Here is a 27,000-nt window from a genome sequence, read left to right as displayed (position 1 = left end):
AAGTGACCGCCCGAAATTTTTTGAATATTTGTACAAAATTAAGGATAATTTCCTTTATATTTGGGACTTACCGCCTTTGGTTTTTTTTTAATGATTTTTAGTAAATACTGTGACGTGCTGCAGTTTTTTTAAGATATTTCCTAAGTTTTTACATCTTTTTAAATTCTTTTTTCTTTATTGACTAGCCGACATCATAGTTTATCAATTAAAATTATCAAACATAACAAAAATGTAATAAAACATTTATTAGAAAAAAAAGAAAATAAAAATTCAAAGAAAATAACGCCTTTTTTTCAGTTTTTTCAAAATAAGTCCAATAAATGCCCCCTTAATATCACTTTCTTTTAATTTATTAATAAACTACATGATATTTCCTACAATAGTTCACAGCAATGTTTGCTGCTATTTCAAACAAATGCAAAAATACAGTCAGTTGAAATTTGAAAAAAAAGAGCAAAGCCTGTTATTAACAGGCCTGACAATAAAATTTTTTTTATGATTTTTTTCAAAAATATAAATGAAATTATCCTTAATTTTGTACAAATATTAAAAAAATTTCGGGCGGTCACTTATCCCCGGGACACATTGTATTTTCCTTAAAATTATGTTTATACATAGGTAAGTGTTTAGTAGGTAAAAAAATAAGAAACTGTATCAATTGTAAAATCCTTTATTAAAGTAATAAATAAACTTGCAAAAGAGTGTATTCGCAGCAATTACTTGAGCAGGACTGTTGTGTCGCGCGGACTCACCTGCGATCTAAGCAACCGGCACTCCACATTGCACAACACTTAAAGCATCGTAATACCAGAACATCATATAAAATAATACTTACAATATTATCGTGATGACTCGGCCGGCCAGAGACTATGCACAAACGCTACTCACTTACTTAGCTACATTGTAACTCTACTTCTCAATCAACATTTACACACAGAGTACTTCAATTATCTAATACGAAATGCTTCTTTCCTTGCTGCGGTAAACTCTAATGCATCGACGTCTGTGCACAGTCTCACCGTTACAGGGGAAATTTGTATAACGTTAAAAATAAAATGCATTGTGCATTAACACAATTTCTGATCAATTTGTTCAAATTGTTCTCTATCATCAAAAAATATATAAACAAGATTTATGTATAAAAGGTTTTTGCGGAAGAATGAGGTACTTGAGCACAGAGCTTAGAATCGACAAAATTAACTGCTGTTAGTAAAACTACACTGGATATCTAACAAATGTATGGTAACATAATTATTTCATTGTTTTTAATTAGCATCTAATAATAAAAATATATTTACAAAAATCCGTTAACCTTTCAAACACCTCGTTATACATGATACCATCCATAACGTAAGTTTAAAATTAAAATAATATAAAGTATATACATAATACAAAATGCCCATCTCACTTTAGCCTATCGACAATATATCAACATTATCGTATGAATATTAAAGATAGGCACCGTATGACCACTATCTCTCCTGATGTTGACAAAAAGAACCTGATCAACATGATTTATTGATTGCATTGATAGACCCTTGCTTCCAGTTAACTATAAGAAAACAATATATATCGCCAAAACGCGACTAGATTTCACATCAATCGAGACTTTGATTTTTAACAATTTATAGAAACTTTCAATAACATACTTTGTACTTAAAAAAATTACAAGGCATTTAGACAATCCAAGCAAGATCCAAAATAGTGACTTTGTGCATCAACAAACTTTATAGAAGTAATAATGTTTATATCTAAATTCTTTGTAGAAATATAGTCTGAAACATTATTTAACCAACAGTCCCGGGCACTTCGCACTCACGTCGTCACTCGCGGCGTGTCACAGTCTCGTACAACATCAGTCTCAGGTCGGCGGATGGACACTCGCCCACGCACACGTATCATACTCGTATAGTTAGCATATCGTAATCCGCGCGGAAGACGACACTATACAAACACGTCCATTTTCAACTTTTGGAAAATGTACATGATCCTATAGGTGTAATCCTCAGTTCGTTTTACTATACGCGGTGTGTGCGATGGGCTACATAGAAGGTTCGAGATGGTGACGTCACAACACTCGATCGCGGGCACTATGACACGGGCCGGCGCCGCACGAAGGCGTCCGCGCCTGATGACGCGTACGAACTCGGCACTTGCGACTCCACTTCTTGCTTGTAGCCGTTTTTGCCGGTCAGCGAACTGCTGCTGTCGTCCATCACCGTCTGTCGAGAGAAAAATATTAACTTTCGAACCATTGAACACATACACGATGCAAAATATGTCAAACGATATCAACTAATAGATGTGCGGCAATTCATTGACTTTTAACATCAGTTTTTCTTTACGAAAAAAAACTTCTTAAAATGGCAACACCAAACTGCGCAGTCATGAACTTAGTCGGTGGCTGTGTAAATACACGCGGCTCATAGACCATAAGTGTCAATATTCTCCGATGACACGCGTGTCACAACAAGGTTGTACATCACGCTATGTCCTGAAGAGCTCAACAAATAGTCCTCATGCGGTAATGCACCTTCTTATGTGTCCTCTAAGTTTAAGTCGGAATACTAAATTCAAGGACCCTATCGATATAAGAACAGGAAAATCCGGATTGTATTTCTGTTTTTGGGTAGAATTGGGTAGAATTTAGTATATTCGTAATATTGAAAATCTGAACCAACAGGAAATGTAAACAAAATTTTTTTTTTTGTGGATTATTGACCATACGAGGTTAAGCCGATCTTGAAAACCTAAAATTTCATAAGCAAGCACGTACTTTTCCTGCTAGATACGGAAGCGTGGGGCATTACCGCGTAATGTGCTATTTGACTTTCCTGTTAGCGTTAAACTGTGAGAAAGAGGAGCTCGTGGCTAAGTAATCACACGGGTCCATCGTCCAAAGGTTCGTGGCTTTGTGTGATCACCCTGTGGAAAGGTGATTATCTATGTCATAACGAGTTCCTTCGTGTTTCAGAAGGCACAATTCTGCTGCCCGGCTGTCATTTGGACACAGTAAGTGGTCAGAATCCAGACGGTCTGACAGCCGATCATTGCAAGGGGTAGGTTGTCCAGGCAACTGAGTTCAAGAGTTTTTTATGAGTGTAACTCCATGTAGACTGGAAGTGGACCCCAACATTGAAAGGCAGAAGATATTAAATTTTGTGAATATCTGTTGACTTACCATACACAGGCCATTGGTCCTAGCCTTCCTCTCGGCCTTGGAGTACCTCGCCTTGTAGAAGTCACTGAAGAGGAACAGGAACAAGAAGCCGTGCATTGCGATCCAGTAGACAAACACTCTTGGGTACTGGCACGACGGCCGGAACAGTACTTGCAGCTGATGCGTGAAGATCATCACGAACTGAACCTGTTCAAATAAATAAAATACATGTACCTATACTCATATTATAAAGAGGTATTTGTAAGCTTGTACCTAGGGGGTAAGTTTTGGAACCGCTGATCGGATTTCCAATATTCTTTCAATGGTAGATAGCTACAATGTGCTTGAGTGCCATATGCTCTATTTTATCCCAGTACGGGCAGTAGTTCCTACGGGACGCGGGTGAAACCGTGGCAAAACGGCTAGTAATAAATAAATAGAAATCTTAACCTCAAGAAACCTGTTGGACATCAATGTAGATGTTTATAAAAAGCTTACATTGTGATTCTATGAAGAAAAACATATTAATATTAACAGTCGTAAGTTTTTGTTTATTTATTTTTAGAAGCAAACAATGGTGATTATGGATAAACCCTATCCTTTGAGCAAGTACGTCAGTGTACCCGGAACTTTATCTTTTATCTCAATCCAAAACATCAATTACAAACTTCGATTCACTAATACAACTTTTTTGGTCAATTATAATTCAGAGAACAACAACAGTCAAGTTTATCATAATAAAAAATATATATTATTATATACTTATTCGTCACGGTGATCGTGTAGAATTACAAGAGACTTTTATTTAATTATTTTCTTAAATGGAATTATATTTTGTTAATTTATATTTGAATAATTCTCTAAGCGTATCTAATTGTCGGAGATATAATCTGATAAACACATTGCTTGGTGTCGAAAACATCCGCCACTCAATTATCATGGTTTTTTAGCTATTTTTTACAGAGCTAAGGGCTCTTCTTTTTAACACGCTTATATTAGCTTCACTTGTAACTATGTATGTAAGAAAATCTTGGAATCTTAATTTTATCCACGCCCCGGTCTTCGATTAGGATGAAATTTTGCACACGCCCTGAATTCTGATGACAATACGTGTTTTTTAGTTTTTTAAGCATCAATTTTATATTATGTATTCTCCTCAAAAGTCCGCTATCCATTCAATATGGCCGCAGAAACCAAATTATAGAGAGAATAATTTACCCCTATTTATTACTACCTATTATTTATTTTCCCCTATTCCTACAACTTTTAGATGCCTAAGATGAGTTTTACTTGCTTTTTTTTGCCAAAACAAAGCGTCATGTTGAAAATGGACCTTTCCAAATCAATAGTTACAAGTTTCGTGGCACTTACCATCTGGAAGGCTGTGAGGTACTTCTTCCACCAGATGTACTTCTGGTACTTGGGACCCATAGCCGCCACCATGTAGTAGAAGTACATTACGATATGGACGAACGTGTTGAGCAGAGCGAAGAATGTGCTGTGACCACCTGTAGACAATAAAAAGGTTTTAAAGTACTCCCAACTCCTCAAAAACTGAAGATGCTGATGATTAACTAGGGACGGCGTACAAAAATTTATAGACGATATAATTTTGAGATAAATAGATTTTTCAGATATAGGACAATTTACTCAATTAGGGCAATTTGTACAGAACTGCGGAAGCTGATGAATAAACATTAGTGGCTTATTTATGATGTTTTTTAATAATAAATATGTAAGTAGGTATGGTTAAGAATCAATCTATAAATAAATAATTATAATTGAGTGCAATAAGTCGCGGTAGAATTTTTCCATCTTGCATAAATTAAAGGAACCTAGCTCAATTGACAGTGTTTTAGTAAAGATAAGAAGTTTCATTGTACGTCTACAAGGGTAACTTGTCAGTAAGTAACCTGTCAAATATCCAATAAGTGGATATTTGACAGGCACCATGTGCCAAAAGTATAATCATGTTCAAACCACAATAGGTACATAAGTTGGTCTTAATAATAATCCTCGTATTATTTTTAACTTTATAGTTTTATTAATATACGATATGTTTTTAACGGCACAGTAAATGTATAAATGTGCATTCTAAAATAATAAACTTTATACATGGATGTCTGATTTTCTTTAATAGCTTATGGAGATAGGATTTATACGCCAGTATTAGGTACCTACATCTCAAGTACCTACGTATCATCAAAAATATTAGTGTAAGACGCAATTTACATGACGACAGTAGAATACAAATATCGAAAATTGTCATATTCACTTAGCACAGATACGTCATTTTCATATTTGTACGTGATCTCATAGAGACAATAACTTAAATAAACGAAACACGGATTTGAATAACGTCAGTTAAAAGCCATAAATGGACAAAATACTTTATTATTTAGTTTATCATTTACATCCTTTACGCCTTTTAAACTTTTTGCGGATGTGTTTTCGCTTATCACATTTGCTTATTTGTCGTTATTTGAGTAGTTAGCACTTCGATTTATTTTCAATGCCTCTGTATTCGTTCACGTGAATGAAGTCCGGAACATCACGATGGGTTGACATGACATCTATTAATTGCTCCCTAATTGTGTGAATTAAATCGATTCATGAAAAGTATGATGTAAATCGAGTAGGTACTCATATTTTGTGAACATGATGTAGAGATACCTAAAATCGTGCCCCTGCAAATAAAGATTCTTATTCTGTTCTATAAAAAAGTACATTTATTAAAATGTTAATTTAGTAGAAACTAGCTTAATTTTATATCGTGGTTTTTCACACTTAGATATTTTGGACACATCCTTGGACATTCCTTTTGACACACCTACAATATATTGGCCAAATATCGCAAACCTTGTTTTCTGAATATGTTACTACATGCCTAATTAACCTTATTTAGGAATTACACATCAATCCTAAAATAGTATCCAAATTAAAAACGGCGCCTTAGATTCGGAAGTGATTTCATAATGGTGTGTTTTTATTTTCGTTGATTTTGGCTTCAAGCTCCAAAAAGATAAGCGAGTAATTAGGTCATGGGAAGGCAAACTTGTTAAGATATAAGGCTACATTATACAATATAGTCAGTTTTAAGTGGAAACGGTCCTAGTACTGTATCCGCATACCGTAAACCTGAGCTTTAACAATGACAACTGACAAAATCTTTTTAAAGTGAAGATTTAGATCGGTGCAGATTTGCTGAAGCGCAACGTACCATACCTCTGATTGATTAGTTACATTAATGGATTATGTTGAAGTGCTTATGGCCATTTATAACTGTATTTAAAGATGCGTAAAGCTGATATTTCAATAGCAGTTACAAATGTCTATTTGCACTAGAACTAAGCCAGCTCTTTTCAAGCAGCAATAGAATAGCTACGGTATTCGCATTATTTTGAGAATTTGTAGCTTCATATGCCAGTGCCTTAAGTGTTGTAAATGTTTTTCTCGGCAATAAGCAGGAATGGTAAATGAGGAAGCAAACTGTTCATTCATAGTTTTGTAGAAGGCAACGAGGCCTTGTAGTGCAAATAACATGTATTTACATTATTTCGTCGGTTTACGCACCTTCGAATACTGTTGAGGAAGTAATTATGATAATTTATTGAGTTATTCTAGAAGGAAATTGTTTGATATAAGTATTATTACGATGTATATTTGGTATGACCTCTTTGACAAATATGAACCAAGTTATAGTTAAGCAAAGTAGTATTTTGTAAGGCATTGTTGTAGCTCTTTCATTAATTTGTAATCAGTAATAAGGTAAGGGCACTCTACCAATGCCTTATCAAACTACATATTGAATTTGAACGTTCAGTACGACAAGACACGTTCAAATAATGAATTAAACTAATTAAACGAATAGTCTACTGTTGCGTATATTTATACATAATACTTAGGCTATTTAGCTCTACGTTTAGAAACTGTGTATTTAAAATTTAAGAACCCTCCTCACGAATAAAATATTATTGGTAAAATACTTATGTTGATATAGTATTTTTCCATCGTAGATTTTTTCAAATTACTGTTTTATTACATTTTAAATTAGATAGTAAAACCTCACCATTTAAGCTGTAATGTCATAACTTTAAGCTAAATAACAAAGTGCGTGTCAGGAATGCACGTTGTAAAACAATAATGTATGTAGACCACGCACTGACCCAATTATATTCGGTGTCTTTCAGACTGTCAGGTATGCGTAACAATATCATAATTGAATATATTAACAATCCTCAACGGTACGTCATAAGCTCATCGGCGTAATTTTCGGCAGTTTTAAAAATAACTTTTATTAAAAAGCAACATTAGTTGATTAGAAATTGCCAAATTACAAATAGAATTGTTGTGTCCCATAGTATCTCTATGACCTAGATAGTAGAAAATAATTTGTTATAAATAAACCGCATGATTAATTACATTATTTATTTCAGAATTAGTCATAAACACATTCACCTTTATTGTATATTTACTTCAGTTTACTAAACTTTGTAGTGGAATGTTTTTATCCTAGGTTCGTCATTCGTCATAAAGTATTCACATTTATTCAGATTAAACAATTTGCTTGCACCTCAATACTTATCTTGACTTAGGATTAGCTCTTAGCGTGCCATTGCACTCTGGGAACGATTTGCATTTGTTGCTAGCCAACTTATTCGTAATAAGTGAGTCATAGATTACTTAGAATTTTCGTATGAAACGTATTCTAATCTGACTGCTATCATATTAGATAAATAATATCATAATCTTTTGAGATAAATGTTAAGGAGCCTAAGTAAAGTGGCGCTTGCCGAGTTTAGTCAGTAGATGGGAGATTACCTAGACAAAATCGTGCTTTATAGCATGATAATCTAATGGTAGGTATCTGAAAATCGTCACCAGTTTGAAGTCGTGATACGCGGGTATTTTTATAAGTGGTTTTCGTTGCCTGGTAACTCTTGTTTAAAAGTCTGATAGGCAGTCGCCCCATGTAAACCACCAATACTCAGCTGTCGTCCCCAACATTACTGAACCTTTCTTAATTTACTTGGTACGGTGCAATGGAAATGGGTAAAAGTTAGGAACGAGTATATAAAAGGAAGTTTGATGGTTGAAGGCACGTCATGAACGTGGATTAATTGTGTGAAAGTCGATGTCACTAGAAATGGAGATAGATAGAAGATGTGGCTTCTTTGTAAGATGATGGCAGATACAAGAGTATGGAAGAAGAAAACATCCTGCCATCCTCTAAATAAAATTGGGATAATGATAGTAGGATGGTGATTATTCTTACCTGGTGCAAACTTGAGTCCGAACCACACAGACATGGGCATGATGCCGTGGTGTATGACGTGCAGAGTGGACACGTGCTCGTTTTTCTTGCGCAGCACGAAGAAAAGTGTGTCCATAAACTCCGTGAACTTGCTGAAGTAATACCACCAGCATGTGTTCGCCATCTGAACAATTAATTACATTTCTGTTAATTATGAAAAAAGCTTAAGCACAATCTTAAACAGGTATGTATGTTACTGTTAGTGCCTTTTTATCGTCCCACTGCTGGGCACAGGCCTCCTCTCACACGGAGAAGGATTGAGCATTTATCACCACGCTTGCTAAATGAGGGTTGGTGATTCCAGGCTTTATAGTTCAGGATTCCTCAAGATGTTTTTCTTCACTTTTTTATCAGCCTTTGGTGTCCAAGATATACTTAGAAACAGGTATGTATAGGATTTATTTATTTATTGCGCTTTAAAGATGGGTAGGACCCTGACGACAGACAATTTTTATCGGCTAATTGGTTTGATGGAAACACGACTAACACAGCTATAAACAGATAATCTCCTATTATTAGATATTAGAGTGATTTTATCAGGATCGATAAATCATTGTCAGCTGTTGTAGTATGATATGACCTGACCATGCTTGGTCTGAGTCATTAGCAGCTGCAGGTAGTGTTTATCAGTATGTTTTATTTAAAATAAACCACAATTTGTTTATTTTTGGAACATTTTATAAACAGCTTTTTTAGTCAATCGAATCTTTTTACAGAAAAAAAATAGTAGGTATCTAAATATGGACTGGTTCAGGTACACAGATCGAAAAACAACTTATTTATAACTTTAGAATGAATGTAAAAAAACAAAAAACCCACGTTTTTGTGAAACCCAAATAAACCTGTAGGAGTGGAATTTGAGTAAACCCACATAACCCTGAGCTAATTTTAAATAAGTTTGATAAGTACCAAAACAGCTCGAATCTGACTTTACATAATTAACACAGAATAATCATGATCAAGAATCAGATTAATCATGTAGGTAAATCAGTTACAACAATGAAACCCCAATTTAGTTTAAAAATTCATAAACACCCGTTACTACGAACATTATTAGGTACTGTATACAAAGTGGTCCGCTGTTGATTACTAATGTCGTTAGTAAATAATTTATTCGAAAACGAACGTACCCAAAGGTTAATCACACATGTTCACCGATAACTGTCATTGATTTGTCCAAGTACGTATTTAAACTTCCATCATATTGTATTTTTAAACAATTTAATGGGTAAATAAGCAAAGGCCTAGGGAATGCTAATAGAGTTGTCCTTCTTGGAACATTAGCGTCAAACTCGTAAAACTATTGTTGACAGTATATTTTTATTTGTGTGTTCGCGATGTCTCTAATTATTTAGAAGGACGTATGCGGAAGTATTTGTATTTTGATTGTTATTTTGTATATGACTACTGTGAATACGGTACCAGAATAATATGAAATATTCATAATATCTTACATGTCCACTATACAGGCACAAAAAACTTTACTTACATGCATATTATTTATTTTTACCTATACTTATAAGACGACAGTAAGAAATTAGGACATTAAAATGAAGGAAACGTACCATGAAAACAAAAATGGCTTTTTTTCAAAGTATTTAAAAATGTATGTACAGACATGTGTTAAAAGTTGTCATAGTAACAGAGCCGTGATATGCATATTTAAAATTTAACCTAATCATATGATTAATATTAATGATTTATATATTTTTTTAATATTTGGTTAATAAAGTTTCATAAGCTATTTAAAACCCACTTAGTTAACTGACAGGATCTGCTAATAAGTTAACTTGAATATGAAAATGTTGTCGTCAGGGGTCACCGTGTTAAGCCTACCACAATTATGTATATTCGGGGCATATTTTAATGATATGTATTAGCAGTGACGTCTACAAATTCCATGGGAATACCGATGATTAAACCTAAATTTAAATAAAAATGACTTGTGAAAAGGTTTGGGGTATTTTCCGTTGTTTATCATGCTACATCAGAAGTAAACATTCGTGATATCTTACCCTCATTGCCATTGGACTCCGGGAGTAGTCGACCAGTTGACACGTAAAGTTATATTGACCCCACCAGCCGCTCATCAAATACTGAAAATAAAATAAACTCATCAAAACAACATGTTTCGGGTTTTCCGATTTTGTACGCATTAATGCTATTTTAGTGTCCAATTATATTTACTTGGGCAATAATGCTAAACCTTATGAAAGGTTAACAGGTCGACGATCTCAATACGACAAGTTTACAAGACCAGATGATTAAATGCCACACATAAAAATAACTTAGTTCAGTTGACTTGACTTATTGATCGACTGATTTAAATGTTTCACGTGTTGATCACCATCTTATAAATATAATGAATATACATAAGTACTTGCTTGCTACAAAGTATTTCTAGTTACTAATCAAGTTGTATCTAAGTTCATTGGCCGTTCGTGCGTGTTCTACCCTTTGCGAGGGTATTTACCCGAAGTAGTAACTAGCTAGATCGTAAAGGAAGAGTGCTGGGGCCCTTTACCTGATGGGTCTTGCTTGGGCAGAAAACAACAGATGCACTCGTGAACAAAAATATACATATTACTTGTAGACACAAAATACATCAAACAGGCTTAGCATACTCACAATCGGAAAAAAAAACAGAGAGCAATACAACGTTGCCAGTACTTAAGAAATTTGAATAGACAAACGCTTAAGTATTTTGATATATAGCAACACCTATACTTTATTTTTTTATCTATGTATATTTGAAACGCTTACCTCATAGAATATCCAGGCGCTGAATACTGTTTGTGCGAGATTGTAGATGACTAGCACGTTTCGCAGTTCGAAGGGCTTGCGGTTCGCCATGAACCGGGGGCCGAGCACCCTCGAGCAGTACGCGTAGCATACACAGGCGGCCAGCGTGGGCCATGGCGATGACATCATCGGCCAGTCCTTCACTCGGGGATCTAGAAATTTATGAAAAATATAAATAGATAAAAAGTCATTAATTAAGGTAGGCTGAAAATCAGCACTTTTTGAAGGTCAAAGTCACAAAAGACAGCCCCCAAAACGCCCACCCTTCACTACTTCCTCCTATGTGTCTGGCTGGGAAGAAGAAGTGGTGGAAAAACTCCCCAGCTGATATATCTTCTAATACTGCTTGGATATGTGATACAAATTAATATGTATTGAAAGGTATATATTTAATCTATCTACTTAAGGATGTAATAAATATAGCGTTTAGTTAATACTTGGACATATAATTAAAACAGGCTATTGTGTACAATGCATAAACTGTTATTATTACTAACAAAGAAACTTTTCTTTAAAAAAATCTGCAGGTTAGTACTTATTAACCACTTAGGAGCTGATTATCTTCTTCTTCATACTTGACTTCTTATGGTACTATAGTATTCAAGAACAATTACTACAATATGCGCAACCGGACTTGTTTTGAAAAATGACATGACTTAATAAGGCGAATAGAGCCATATTCCTAGTAAAGCTTAGCTAGTAATGCAGGAAAAATACCCAACTTGAATGTCAATAAAGTAATATAACAAGCATACATTTGCTTAAGAAAATGTGTACTTTAGTTATAACATATATAAATATTGCATGTACTTAATACATCCCGTATCATTTTCCTTGTATGAAAATTGACACCTTGCATGTAATTTTCATAATGAACTTTCCTGATAATGTCATAAATATACCATGTCAGGGTTGGCATAAAGGAAAAATAAAGATAGTTAAACTGTCCGACTGCTATAAGAAAACATAAATATAATAAGTTTCTAGACAAAATTTTAATTAATTGAGAAGGAACTGTTTATACTGTCAGCCAAAGTTGACGATTTTTAAGATTTATTTGTAGGATATTGATAAAATGTGATGGTGAGTTATATTATATTTTGTACTCTGGACTTTGTCCCGTAGACTAAAGTTTTATTATTATAGAGGTTAATATTTATTAACGACCTACTTATTATCCCACTGTGAGGTGAATGCACTGGTCACTTAGAAAGGATATGAACTTTGATCATCAGTTAGCTCAAGATGGATTTGCATCTCTGATTTTTAGTAGGTTTTGCCTCACGGTTTGATTCTTTTCCGTTAGTCCATTAAACAATTTTTTCTTAAGCTTTTCAGATTTACATTTCGAATACCACTACTGGCTGAGAAACGGGTTCCTTAATAACCCCAATAAATATTCAAATAGTGGTACCTAACTACCTAATTGCCAATGCATAAGAAAAATAAAAGAACCTTTTATGCCAAATTAATTTTAATTAATTGAAATTTTCATTTGTTTTTACATAAACGTGAGTATTTGTAATTTTGTACTCAGCCTTTGCATGAAATGTGTCAAATTGTAGTACTAACACAATATTTTCCGTAACAAAACGGTTCAGTTTTTTATCCTATTTTTTTTAATATGTAGTAGAATAAAATCGACAATTAAAAAAAAAAAATACTTAATCGTTTTAATATTCAAAAGAATGTAACTACCTAATCGCCCACATATAATCACTGTGATTTACTGGACAAAGGTCTCGTTATTATAAAATTGCCAGATCAACGATTACGTCTTACTACGTATTTGAGTTATTTTTCTCAATAGGTACTTCGATTATGTGTAATGGACGTAAGAATATACAAGTGATATATGCGATTTGTGCGTATTTTCCAGATTTACGATTTACGTATGTAGCTCAATAACCGCGACTGATGTTTCGAGGCCGCTTGTGCAGTTGACATAACTTCTACCGGAGAAGGCGCAACGTTACCAGAGTGGGGTTGCGTCTGAGTGTGAATCGTTCCGCAGTTCTTATGTAACGACTTATTGAGCAAACTCTTAGACTCGACTAAACACGATCCGACCGCACTGTATTGCACTCAGGACTGGATTTGTTAAAAACAATTCAATATTTTAAGGTCCTCGTGACGACTGAAGTAACATATTTTTATCAGGGGTCCTACACTCTAAATAGATACTACAAACTCATTCTACTCTTTTTTGTATATATGAGTAAGTATAAGTACCATTTGTCAAAAAAGGTCAAAGTTCAAGTGATGATGAATATTTACTAGATTAATTTGAGTAACAATGAGACAATTAATAAACATGCGGATCATTACAAATGCTGGAATGTACCTAATTGACAACGAAAGTTATTTATACGACTTTGGGATAGGTTTGTTGGTTGTACGAAGCGTTGTTTAAAATTTTATTAAAATTAGTAAAATATACTTACCACTCCTGTTGTCCATTAGGTCTCTGTACCAATTATATACGGTTGCCATCTTTGGGTAGGTTTCTTTATCGACTAATTAAATCTGTAACAAAAGAGAAACTTATTAAAATTATGTTGTATATCAAAATTTATTATTTATTTTATAATACAAGCTACAGTCAATTAATATTTTGGTCATTTGTTTATTAAGGTAGCGTAGATATCCGCTAGTCATAAAAAAATATTTACATCGCAAAATGGCATTCTCAAGGCGCCCTCAACATTTAAGAAAAACCCAAAAAGGTAAAGTCATCGTAAAGCGAACAAAGCCGTCTTGACCTTGTCCAAAATCGGCAATAGTGGAAAGTCCTAAGTATCAATAACAATTATGTAGGTTATGAAATACTTCTTGCTTGTGCTGTAAGAAAATGTAAGACTTTAGTGATGGTGTTCGCGATTCATCATCAGTCATTGCCATTGTAAAGAAGTAGTGTTGTCAAACTCGTTTTGTTATCCATATTTCATTCGGTTTTTTCAAGTACATAAGCTTCTTTTATAAATGTGTAATTCATGATTGTTGAAGTGACGTTAGATAATTGAGTAGACTGGTTCACAACAGTCCGAAAGTTCGTAGTCGGCAATAAAGGGGCCGACAAAAATATGTCCGAAAGAATGCACTTTTTTGTCAAATTGAAAGAAATTGGCAATACGAAGGCCTGCATAATCAACACTAAATTCTTTAATATGTTTCGTGCGTGCGTTCCGGCTGTTGCAGGCAAGTCAATGCATACCTTTAGAGAGACAAAGCCAAGTGACGTCGCTCACGCAATATTACATTTTTTCTCATTACATTATAGCGATAACGAATGCTATATCCGAGATACAATAAAAATTATATGACGTAAATCTGTGGTTTTCTATAGGTACACTATGGAAGGAATAAACTATCGATGATTTATAGTAATAATCGGAAATAAAGGGCAATATTCGTTTGATATAAAATTGCTACTGTCAGGGCATGGTTTGATTGATTTGATTTCGTCCATTACGGAATTCTTTTGTTGGTCATTTATTATTCTTATTAGATCGTTACCTACATGTGACTTCCACTCGTGATTTTATTTAGAACTGGAAATACGCGTATATTAATCTGTTATATTACTTGGGAACTAGTTATTTAGATTAGTTTAGACCTGATTTTTTTAATGTCAACACGTGTCTTTCTGTAGCTTCAAATGGGACTGTCAGTCGGTTTTAAGGAAAAAAATACAGTAGTTAGATCACAAATGTTAAATTACCATCTTTTCGAGAGGAATGCATATTGTTGACACTTATGAACCCATAATGTGTCAAAATTAGCAAAAAAATACCGTTAAAATGAAATTAAGGCGGAATGGCGACCACCAGGTAACATATTGCGCCATAGTCCTTACAATCTAGCTATTCACTTTGGTGATTTCGCATTTGGAATGACTGAGTATTCCGAGGTTGCCTCACATCATACATCGCTATTCTCTACCAAGCAAAAGGGGGGCAACTGACCGATGACTAAACCTGTTTGCCCTGATACCTAAAAGCTGACCTGCTAATCGTGAACTATCAGTCTAGTTTTAGATAAGGCCTCGGCATCACATGAATTTAAAATTAATTATTCACATTGATTATCTAAGATAGAATTTCGACTCCAATAAAGTCATAATCAAGTCGAAAAGTTGCTCACGACTGGTCGGAAGTTATGTTGGCACGTAGGTTTGTTTCTAAACCTCACGTCTCACATGTTTTTAGACTATCGTCACGTTCTGTGAATTGTTAACCTTTGTTACGGCATCGAAATTCTAGATCTTGTTGATACAAATTGGCCAGCACTATGAATCAAAGCGCCAGTTCTGTCAACCAGCTAAGTTTCCTATTAAAGGAAACAATCAAGGGAAATTAGATGCAAACGACGTCAACAACGCGGCACCATGTACTGGTATAATAATCGGGTAGGACAGGTGGCAAGGTTAGTTACTGATGATGATGATTATAAATCATGACCGTGAAATAAGTGAATCGGATTACGCGTACTTTGTTGCGGGTACGGCTGTGCGAGCCGGTAGTGGCTGAAAAGTACGAGATGACACGACACGAAGCCAGCTGCAGGTAGCTGTTGCACAACCGCCTATTGTAACCGACCTTGACCTGCTCTTCACGGCAAAATTCACTTACACTCGCCTACACTTGAGCCCAATTACCCATTTGCAAGTATAACGCTTACATAAGTTAATATTTTAATTTTTTAAACGCTATAATAAAATAATGTAATATTTTCAAAATGTTTAATTGTTTATTGCCACATTGAAGGGAAATATTCTTCATTTTTTTTATTGCTTTATGCTTTAATAACGTTAACTTTATTTGTTTACTGTATATGAAAAAGAATAAGTATTTAAATGCTAATACTAACTGATATTAAAAAAAAATATCTTAGAACGTCTTTTCTTAGAACTTATGATGTCCCAAAAACTATAATCCGGAATATTGACCCAACAGCATTGAACCTGACATTTCTGATAGATCCATAGATGGCTGCAAAGGTCGGGTTTATTTCGGGTCTCGTCATAATCTCAAAAGTAATAAACATAAGTAACTAAGTTAATAAAGATTCATTTTGCACTGTGATTTTTGCATTGCAGGAAACTTAAGTTGGAATTAAAAGTTAAGCGTAATTTAAGGTCGCAATTAATTATTTTCTTATCTGAAGGCGTATATTAATTTGTATAAGTTTGTAGGAAATTTTATTTAGGTACCTATATAATTATAAATGATAAATAAATTCCTAAAAACAATTATATTTTACCTGTTTTAAAGGAAATTTATTATTTATTTATTTGACCCAAAAAAATACGTTATTTATTTATTAAGTTGAGTAATTTGCCCATGCCCATTTGTTTATGTCTAAACAATAATAACCTTAACTATCTATTATGTAAATTCCACATGTGCTACTAAGTTAAGACGAACCACGACATTTATGACAATCTTAAAGCAAAATATAAATGATCCTTGTGCAAGGAAAACCGTTTATACGCGGCAAGGGGACCGTAAACGTTTTCGTCTCGAGTGTTCTATGAAGTAGTCACAACTTTCACCGGGCCTCGGTCCGTAGTCCGCAGGCTTTACGTAAGGGTGTTGCGCCAGACGTCCGCGCCTGCGCCCTGCGGTACCACTGACCCACTGCCACAGACTCGTACGCACCACACACCACTATTCGACAACCATCCCGTCAAGTTTTTAACATTGCGTTATATTTATTTATGGATATATCGCGTATGTTCTACGTCCAATTTTAAAATTCATTTCGTTGAGAAATTTAATTGCAACCTTTTAGTGAATAAAGTTCCAGCTCGGTGCCCATAGGTGGTAATAGTACTCGGTATGAATAACATTGTTTTAGAATTAAGCGTCTAGAAGCATCGTTGACCGTAATAAGCAATCATCATAATTATTGGATAAATGCATACATTTGTACACAATGGAACGTAAGTGGATAAAAACATTCCTTAAAAAATGAATAATAGTGTGAATTTCCTTATCATTAATCACATTAGCGTGAATGTTTATAGGTAATTACATAAAAAATAGGTGGTCTAATCAGCAAAACAAACCGGTTAATATTTTATCACTTTAGACATTATACAACTATACCTCTAATATGCATGTCAGGGAGATTCTATAGATGAGGTCATAGTAAGGAAACCTTGGTTAGCAGTATTTTGAATTAAATATGTGCATCAATAAGAATAAACAAACTAACAATGATACACTAATATTGTACAAAATATGTCGATAACGAAATTATTATATGCAATGCTCTGATCTTACCGTGCAGTTTATTTAGTTGTCTTTACTACCCGACTGACAAGAAGGATGATAGAATCAATAGTATAGAAGATGTGCAGATTTCTGCAAATGACAAATGATCACAATTGTCTTTTGTAAATGAATCTACTAAGCCATGCTTTTATGACACCTTCTTTTTAATTTTGGACAATTACTAAAACAAGGTTAATGAAAGAAACACAGGTATTAATAAGCAGGTATTTGTCCAACGTACAGATTAGTGTTTCGAATATAGTAAACGAAGATTACAAGTCTTGAAGAAGTTCTGACTTATGTTGGATAAATAATGACATAAAATTATCACCAGTATGGTCCTCATTACTTTTCCTTGACCTCTGCCTGAACTGTTTCAAGATCAAGCAACAACAGCTAGAACATTCGATGTTGAATTTCCTCCAACTAAATGTCAATGCTTACTATGAATATTCCATTGGTTGATTGAGGTCCTTGCATATTCAAAAATCAAGGTAAGTGTATCCAATAAAGATAAAACTGCAACATTGAATCATTCTTAATCTGCGATATCAGATATCAAAGTAAATACGTTCAGGAAAATTGATCATTCGATGAATTTGAAATGAGTCATTACAAGATAATGACATTCGAAAAGTGTTTGTAAGTATCGTAATTGTAGCTCGCCCATGAAGCGATGTGGAACCTCCGAGACGACAACAACGCGACGCAAACGCAGCGTTGCGTAAATTCATCGATATGCAGTGATGATCAATTAGATAGGAACCTCGTGAAATCTTTGTCAGTTGCTTATGTAACCTGTGATGGAACAATAACAGCCCCGTTTGACACTCAATGGAATGCAATTTGCTTAATTACGTTCATGGGGTTATGGTATTCTCTGTGTCCTGGACAAAGACGTTTTCGAATTGAATTCGCAAGCGAAAGACATAATTAAATACTGCCAACGAAGAAATTGGTATTTAATGTTGTAATTTATTACGGATACATGACACAGTTTTGAAAAGTTTTGCACAAACAGAGTTTATTGCAAAGACGAATATTTTTAACTGCTGTGTAGAAATGCAGTTAAAATTACGACAATATGGTCAGTATCAGACGTATAACACAAATACATGCATTACTCTACTTGCATCAAACAAGGAAGCTTATGTTAATTGCATCATCTTGAATTATGTTTGAGATTTTTCCGTTAATACTATATTGTTCCACGAAACTGGATGGTTATGTTTCTACCACATGTAAAATACCTTTATTTGATAACCGGAATTTTGAGGAAAAGTAATATGTATTCATATTTTACACAACGTCAAGATTTAAAATAATGTTCTTTGTTGGGAATTTGGTAGTGTAAATTGCCCTCAAACATACACACTCCACGATTAACACAATTGCTCGTAATCTTATTCAGCTACACTGCATTCTTCAGCAAAGCAAACACGGAAAATAATAAATCGATAACGTATATATATCGATGAAAGAAAATGAATGCCAAATTTTTTTAAAAATCATTAATGTTTGATTTTTGGGGTGCTTGGACCATGGAAAATTGATTTCTTTTTTGGGTTTAATAATCGAAATTAAAATTATTTTATTTATAGCACTTACTTGAACGGTACGTATGTTGAATAAAACAGGCGTGGAACGACGAAAGGACGATACTGTCCTTTCTATAGGACTGTGTCTGTTATGTACACCGCGTGAATACAAATAATAAAAAGCAAGCAGGTCGACTTTCGCGTTGTTGATGTATGTGCACGCGCAGGTGTTGGCGTCCACCGGCGCGGCCGTCACTGACTGACATGCGCGCGCGCTGCCGCCGGCGTACCATCGCGCCGTCGTCTTTGCGAACTATCTGCGTCACAATGTCGCGTCACACAAACGTCATTGACTACTACCAATAATTGCTATGACCCTCGACCTTCGCACAAAAGGGATCTACGGAACTGTTTAGTCTTCTAACAGGACCAACCCCAAATCGTAGTTGGAGTCTGTTGGAGTCATGTAAATTAATTTCTTTACATTAAATAATTTTAAAAATATAATTCTATTTATTCAAGAAAAACTTATATCTCTCAACTCATCAAAAGTGCAATTAGTATAATAATCACACAGTTTGAATAAATTCAGTGTAATTACAAAAAGTTAATGAAGACTTGATACGTGTGCGAATTTTTAAATCAAACGTCCGTTTGACTTTTATAACCCCAAATATTTTTCACGTTTTAGAAAAATGTTACGAAGGAAGTACACCTTCAGCATAAATATTATGTTTTCTAATATTTATCATTTTGCTATTTGACTTCCGAAGCCATGTAATATAAACCAAGCGTTTCTGACAAAATGTAGTTAGCGGATAATTTCATTCTTATGCACTCACGATTCCTGAAAATAAAGCGCGAAATTGTTATGCCCCTTATTTAATTCACATATTATGCTTAAGAATGACTCTTTTTCTCGTTTAACAAATATAATTAAATCAGAATATACAACAGCGATGTATTTTTTCCTTCTAAATAAATAAACAAGAATATAAAGTAGCTAATGAAAATACAAGAGCAAAACATGCAACTTGTTGAACTTTGCAAATTTTTTACTTTATTTCCTCGTTAAATAGGGATACGAAACGAGACACCGGTCTACCTTGATCCTGGTAAACTAGATTAAAGATCACAGCATCCAACAGGTTTATGATTTATTCCTTTTTCGAGTTATTGTAAACGAGATTATTTTCGTAAGTAACATACTTAGTGTTTTCCTGTTGAGCCAAAAGTTAGCTAAAAAATAATATATTGGTATATTTCATATTGTTGGAAATCTGCCCAAAAGCAGCCATGACAGTATCAAGAGCGATGTCGAAATCTGTTAGTAATTTAAGTTAGCACCATTCTACTGATTCATGAAGGCGGTGTATTAACTTGAAGGATAAGTATTGAAGTACATATGTATGTAATATAAGTACTCAATTTCGTTACGATATATTTTACCAAAATTATAGTACATCTAAATAATTTTGATGTAAGTATCAGTACTTAGTGGATGAGGACAGAGGACTGCTTCAAAATGTGAAAAATGTTGTATTACTTCCTCCGTCATTTAATACGGCAAGTTAAAACAAAACTTGAATAAAAATCGCATCTACCTTGCCTTGACTGATTGCTGAAGTACCTACTGGTCAAGCTCAACAGTCAAGGTTTTTCCGGGAGTTATATTTGTACTGTTTCTGTTTACTTATGCGTGGGACTCGTCACTTTGATCTACCGAACGCACATTTGTGCGTGAATTTTCAACCCCAAAAACAAGCTTGTACATTTTGTTTAATTTGACGAATCATGCATGTAATATTTCATATTCACCATTCCATATCGTCATTTCAACCTTTTAATTAATATATAAATCCCAGAAATATAAATTGTATGACTTTTTTCAGTAGAAATTCACATCAGATTTATTTGACTTACCACATACACAGCTGGTGTTATCACAGAGAAACGGTGGTCAGGACTGCCGAATTTCCGCTAGTAAAGTGATATCTGCAAAAACAATATAGAACATGATTTATAAAACGAGACCTTCAATTTTTGATAGCTGTTTTGAGATACCAGTTTCAACTACGATTTAGACAATGGCAGACTCAATATCATCAATTTATTACAGAACAAATAAGGAAAGCTTTTTGAAAAACCTGTCGAGATTCTAGTTCCTTTCGTGCAAATTATATTTGTAAAATGATTTTGGGTAAAAATCGCAATTTCCTTATTGACTCTCATTTTAAACCATCTGCAGAAAGGTGCTATTATTTATTTCATGAATTTAAAGTTTATGTATGAAACTCGGAGAAGTAGTAGTAGGTTATCGTTCTAGTCTGTTAAAGGTTTTTGTCGCAAAATGTTGCCCCTTTTCAGCCCTTTACCTCAGGCCTCAGATCCTAAAAAGCAGGATTCAGTTCAGTGAATCGTAATTAGGACATTCAATAGGAAACAAACCAGATGGAAAGGTACGCCGGAATTTTAAGAAAAATCGTTTAAATCTCTTAATGATCATTTAATTTATTTTTATTTATTGTTTTAGGAGCCTTTATGTGTGTTTAAGTGATTTGCTCATCAGATGGACGTCATTTGGTTATTAAGTTTTGACGAGATTAAATATTGAAGTTGTAAGTAGTTGCTGGACAGTTTTTTTAGGTGCTTCAACCAATATTTAGTATTGATTTAGTATGCTTCTAGCAAATTCACGTGATTTATTATTTAGCATATTGAGAGACTACTTAACGCAACAGGGTAGAAACTTTCGTATAAGTACGAATATACAGGGTGTGTCGTTCAAAATCACATTAAATCCTATCGCATATACTTTATGATATTCTGTGGCGAATTGTAAAAAAAAACTAACCTCATCCATTCAGTGGTTTAACCAGAGGAGTCATTTTTCGTTTTTATAATTTAAAACATCATGTGTAAAGCAGAGATAAAGTCAGGAGTATCGAATGTTTTGATCAGTTGACAGCTGTCAGTTTTCAAGGGAGAATTTCAGTTGTTTGTATGACTGACTTTTATATGGTGTCCTAATTTTCGAACACTTTTATTCTATTTACTTTGTTTGAAAAATTCATTTTTTTATTGTCACGTATTTTTCTTTTTTCGTTATGTTAATCGACATATATTAACCAGTATATTCATAAAATTTAATGTGATTATGAACGACACACCCGATATATACCTATGCCTTTCGGGTTCTTATTGTTTTTCTCTGTTCCCCCATTTTACTCACCTGCTTGTTTGTGTGCCAGTGTGTTTTTCCATTTTTCATTAGCCATCTCAAATGAATAGGCCTCCGGCACATTTGTCTGCCTAAATACTGAATGATTTTACTCGTGTTTTTATCAGCAGACGACGTGTTTTTTAGGTTTTGGTATTTAATTTATACCCAGTACATTAATTGTATTTAAAATACAAACGCGTTGCATACGAAATATGGAATATTTTGGATATTATGCACACATTTGGTAGTCAAAATAATAATCATTATTCTTCGTATTATGATTTCGCAAGATATGCTGATTTCAAAAAAACAAGCCCAATGCTAACTATTATGTGTCTATTTTGAATACAAAAGATTTTATTGCATATATATGGCATTTACTTAGATTTTACAAAAAAAACAATCTATTTTTAAATTTAAGGAAATGAATAGATTAGTCGCTGATAAGGCTATTCGCCGGCCTATTGACAATTATTGTCGCTTTTATTTTACTATTTTATGGTAAACGCAAATTAATAGGTACCCAAAAGTATAGTCTGCTTTGATATTAGGTATATGAAAAGTTTTGAAATAAGTACCTAGTTAATTCTATTAATAGATCTTAAATCATAAACCGCAGTTTAACTTTCGAAATTTCGTATCTGTATGCATGATATTATTGCAGTTAATATGACTTGCACAATAGTTTTCGCATGCACAATTACAGCGGTATTTATCCGAACAAAAAGTGTTCTAGTGCGGGCGTCTTAACTGATATACCTATGTATAAGAAGCATTATTTGTGGCACTGCCAATATGAAATTCGTTAACTACAAGAATGCCACTAATTAGAATAGCCTGAATTTTTGTTCGAACTTGATATTATAAAATGAGTACTTATGGTGTATTTAAGATATTTTCGAAATAATCGCACGACTGTGGTAAAAAGCGTGGAATTCAATGTTTCACGAACATACTTTGTAAATAGGTATTTTTGCGCAAAACTAAGACGTTGCTGTTAGAAATAAATGTGCAGATCGGCCGTTCACTAAGAACTTTGTACCCTATGAAATCGGCGAACCTGTCGCAGTGACAGACGCTCAAGTCTTGTCAATAATCTAGTTCCTACATGTGGAATGCTGATTTCACAGTATTTGCAATGTATAACAGAATTTGCTGAAATCTTCATATTGGAAACTCTATACACAAGTTAGTGGGACACCTACTTAGGTACCCGACTTATAAAGAACTACAATTAATTAAGACGGAAGAGACATAGATAACATCTACTACAAGTACCCAAGAAAACGCTTAAATCATGATTTTATTGTAAACAAAATAATTATGTATGCGCGTAAACGGCATTATTTTCATATAACTTACGTAGTGAGTGATTTGCAGGTGCAAACAACCTTTGCATTCAATTTGTATTTTTTTTCTTTTATCAAGTAGAAGTAAGAATGGGCGCATATTGATGCATCGATAGATGGCTAAAACTACAATAATTGCGAAATTTTTCCATAGCATTGTGCAACTGCTGTTACAGGTTATATAAACTCGTGTCAAGCTCAAAGGAGTACAGCAGAAACCGGTACCCCACTTCTAATTATATGAAATCTTAGACTTCTTTGTGCAAGTATCATATTGTGTATTTCCCGGATTTTATCGATTTATTACCTATATCGTATATTTTTATGCGTTTACAAGTCGCACGTACTCATTACTAGATGATGTGTTCAGTGCGTCTACCAAAAACAAATATGATAAGAGAAGTAAACGAAAATGATTTCTGAATTTACACTAACTATTACCAAATTGTAGATAGATATATACCGATTTAGATAGTTGCTAAACGTAACGTAGATACTGTAAAAATATGAGTAATTCGGTCAATCAGATAGTGTTATCATTATTTATGTTGATTATGAGAATTATGTATGACTAGTCTTTTCAGACACACCTGGACGAGATATAATTTTGGGCAGCATAGTGATAATCCCCAATTAAGGATTAGCAATCATACTCACCAATAAAATTCGATTATGATCGATAATGGAAATAGAACACGCAAGAGCATTAGCAATAATCACGAATCTGCTGGTGTTTAATCTAACAATACGGTTTAATTGGACCCTAATATTATATTAATGGCAATTTAATGTACTTGCGTTGCTTGATTTTAAATTGTTTTTTCTCGATCGCGGAAGTTCATAAGCCTTCTCGAAGTATTCGGTCGAAATATAATGCACCAAATACATTTTAAACATAAATAAAGTGGGAAATCAACTCACAGCGACTCTACGCAATAGCGACATTTACATATATTTATGTTATTTGGTTTATTCCACAAATACACTACAAAAAACAATTGCACGTAATAACAATAAAAAAGCAGCCTTGGGTAATAAACAATGTAAAAAAATGTTAAGTTATAGTTTAATCTCAAGCAAAAAATAAAAGTTGCTGTTTTAGTCAAATATTAAACTGGCTGACTTGTTTATAAAGTGGCTATTAATGTCCCTTTCAGAACTCTTCCTTGTGCCCTCTACACAAGATATTTAGGGACTTTGGCAATAGGTAAAATTAAATTGAGAAACTTATTTAAAAAACTGATCAAGTGTGAGTGTGGCTCGCACTCGAAGGGTTCAATATCAGGGTACCAAAATCCATAGAAACAGCCATCATGTGATGTTTGTTGATGAGAGCATCCTAAAATTTTATTATATTCTAGTTTTCAGTATTTGTTGTAATAGCACATCTTTTTATAAGGGTTCATAAGATATGGCTCGGTGATGGACACACAGTGAAGTCTGAGTAATAGGGTCCCATACTATCTTTTGGGTATGGAACACTAAAAATATTCTTATTATTGTTTACTTTGATATTTTATCATATTTGATATATCGTAAGATTTTTATATCGGCAAGCACTTAGAGTGGGTAGTTGATTTGAGTGGTTCTTTGGCATTTTACTATGTTATGCCAAAAATGTGTGTTGTGCATGTGCAAAAAGTATCACATGAGGAATGATAAACAATTTTGTTCTAGAGAAATAATATGTGACTTCCATTAGGTGCACACATAATTTTTATACAAGTTAAAGTGTTATATGACAAAATCATACTTAGTAGGGTAAATTAGTAATACCTACTCATTATGAAGTACAAAATTAATTGTGTATAAAATGTGATGGTAATTTATTCATTAAAGCTAATGCATATTTACTTATGTAAGAAGTTAACAGAACTGTTAAATAACTTAAGAATCTCAATAGCTTTCAGCGGTCAAGTTCTACCTAATTTTCAAATCTTACACAAATAATTATTCTTAGAATACCATAGAAATAACAGAGACTACAGCAAATCGAAGAAATACCTATACAATGTATTTAATCCTGATTAAATTAGTATTCCTACATTTGAAATGATATTAGTCTCTTAATTTTGTATATGAGTGCAGAAGTCAAAACAGGATTCACAGAAACAGTGGGAATCATGCAGCATTCTACCGATGATGACCCACTGACCAATATATTGTATGAGTCAAAATATCTATAATATTTACTCTTGTATACACTTTACTTCATATACATAGCATAGAATTTCAAGGCAATTTAAACTTTACAGCTATTTCATATCACTTGGTATCAGTAACAAGTGTTTTGTGCAGGTAAATCAATCTTATGCACACTTGTTTCATATTGCAGTTATATCCACTCAAATCTCTGGACAATATTAGGTTTTGTTAGGAGTGCCACATTGACTACTCTAAACATTGAAAAAACATTTGAATGGCCAAAATAAACAAAGTAATGGTAACAAATGCATTCGAAACATTGAAAAGTTTGCTTACCTTTTTCAGAGTGTTAATTATTTTATCGTAATATGTCACTTTTATAATTCCATATAAATGTAAATAAGGTCATCAAACTGTAAGTGCCTATTCATGAACTACTTCAACACTCGTGGAAAGTTAATTAGCAATCATTAATGCGGCTTGCATTTTTTATCTGAGCAGTTTGTAACTTTGAAATAAGAACGATAAAAACATTTGCTAGTGAGTAAAAAGATATCAAACAGTGGGCGTGTACAATGACTAATATCGTTAAAATGATCATAGTGACACTTACCATTATTTACACTATTATTTCCAAAGAGAGCGACGAAATGTTGAAACCACAATTAGGTAACAGAAGATCTCGAACAAGAGGCAACAGTAATTGTAGGCACTGTCGGTTATTCATACAGCTTCAATCTACACACTAATAGGTTATAAAAATAGCTGACGCCAAAATTGTTATTCAATAACTTATTTTATTGATAGAGTATTAAGTTATTAACTTCATTCTTATTAATAAAAATAACAGAAGGCAAACTTAATTAGAAAATTAAACAAATTAAAAATAATACATAATTATGTACAATCCAACCCACTCGGCACCACCCTCGTAGTGATGTGACTTACACTTGCGTGTTTCCTGACATTTGCGTGATGCAGTGGCTATTCTTGAAACATTAGTCGATTCGATTCCACTTATTTTCAATTTCCACACACGTCATAGGGGATCTCCACAAGTAGCCAGATAGTTAATAAAAGATTGAATCTTGAAATATTCCGAAAATTCTTAGAAAAAATTATTTTGGTGCTAAAACTACTAGTAAAAGTGGGACACTATTTATCGCAGTGTCCCAACAATTTTGGATGTTC

The 27,000-nt window shown here is 33.7% G+C and overlaps 1 protein-coding gene across 3 annotated transcripts; it reads right to left on the bottom strand.

Moving 5' to 3' along the window:
* Positions 1-654: 654 nt before the first annotated feature.
* On the bottom strand, positions 655-26,762 carry LOC135116710 (very long chain fatty acid elongase AAEL008004-like). Of its 3 annotated transcripts, XM_064034150.1 has the most exons (9): positions 26,423-26,762; positions 21,016-21,087; positions 13,721-13,802; positions 11,238-11,428; positions 10,490-10,570; positions 8,436-8,598; positions 4,532-4,668; positions 3,182-3,367; positions 655-2,222 (listed from the first exon to the last, which is right to left on the bottom strand). In XM_064034150.1, exons 3-9 carry the CDS (start codon positions 13,767-13,769, stop codon positions 2,091-2,093), a joined length of 939 nt encoding a protein of 312 aa, XP_063890220.1. In that variant the 5' UTR covers positions 13,770-13,802; positions 21,016-21,087; positions 26,423-26,762; the 3' UTR covers positions 655-2,090. The 3 variants fall into 3 exon arrangements, with proteins under 3 accessions (XP_063890220.1, XP_063890222.1, XP_063890221.1); XM_064034152.1 differs by lacking the exon at positions 21,016-21,087; XM_064034151.1 differs by lacking the exons at positions 21,016-21,087; positions 26,423-26,762 and adding an exon at positions 19,163-19,393.
* Positions 26,763-27,000: the final 238 nt, after the last annotated feature.

The sequence above is a fragment of the Helicoverpa armigera genome, chromosome 4, assembly GCF_030705265.1.
Source record: "Helicoverpa armigera isolate CAAS_96S chromosome 4, ASM3070526v1, whole genome shotgun sequence".
Lineage (NCBI taxonomy): Eukaryota > Metazoa > Arthropoda > Insecta > Lepidoptera > Noctuidae > Helicoverpa > Helicoverpa armigera.
The sequence above is the reverse complement of the archived record's forward strand: the minus strand, read 5'-3'. Positions and strand labels throughout refer to the sequence as shown.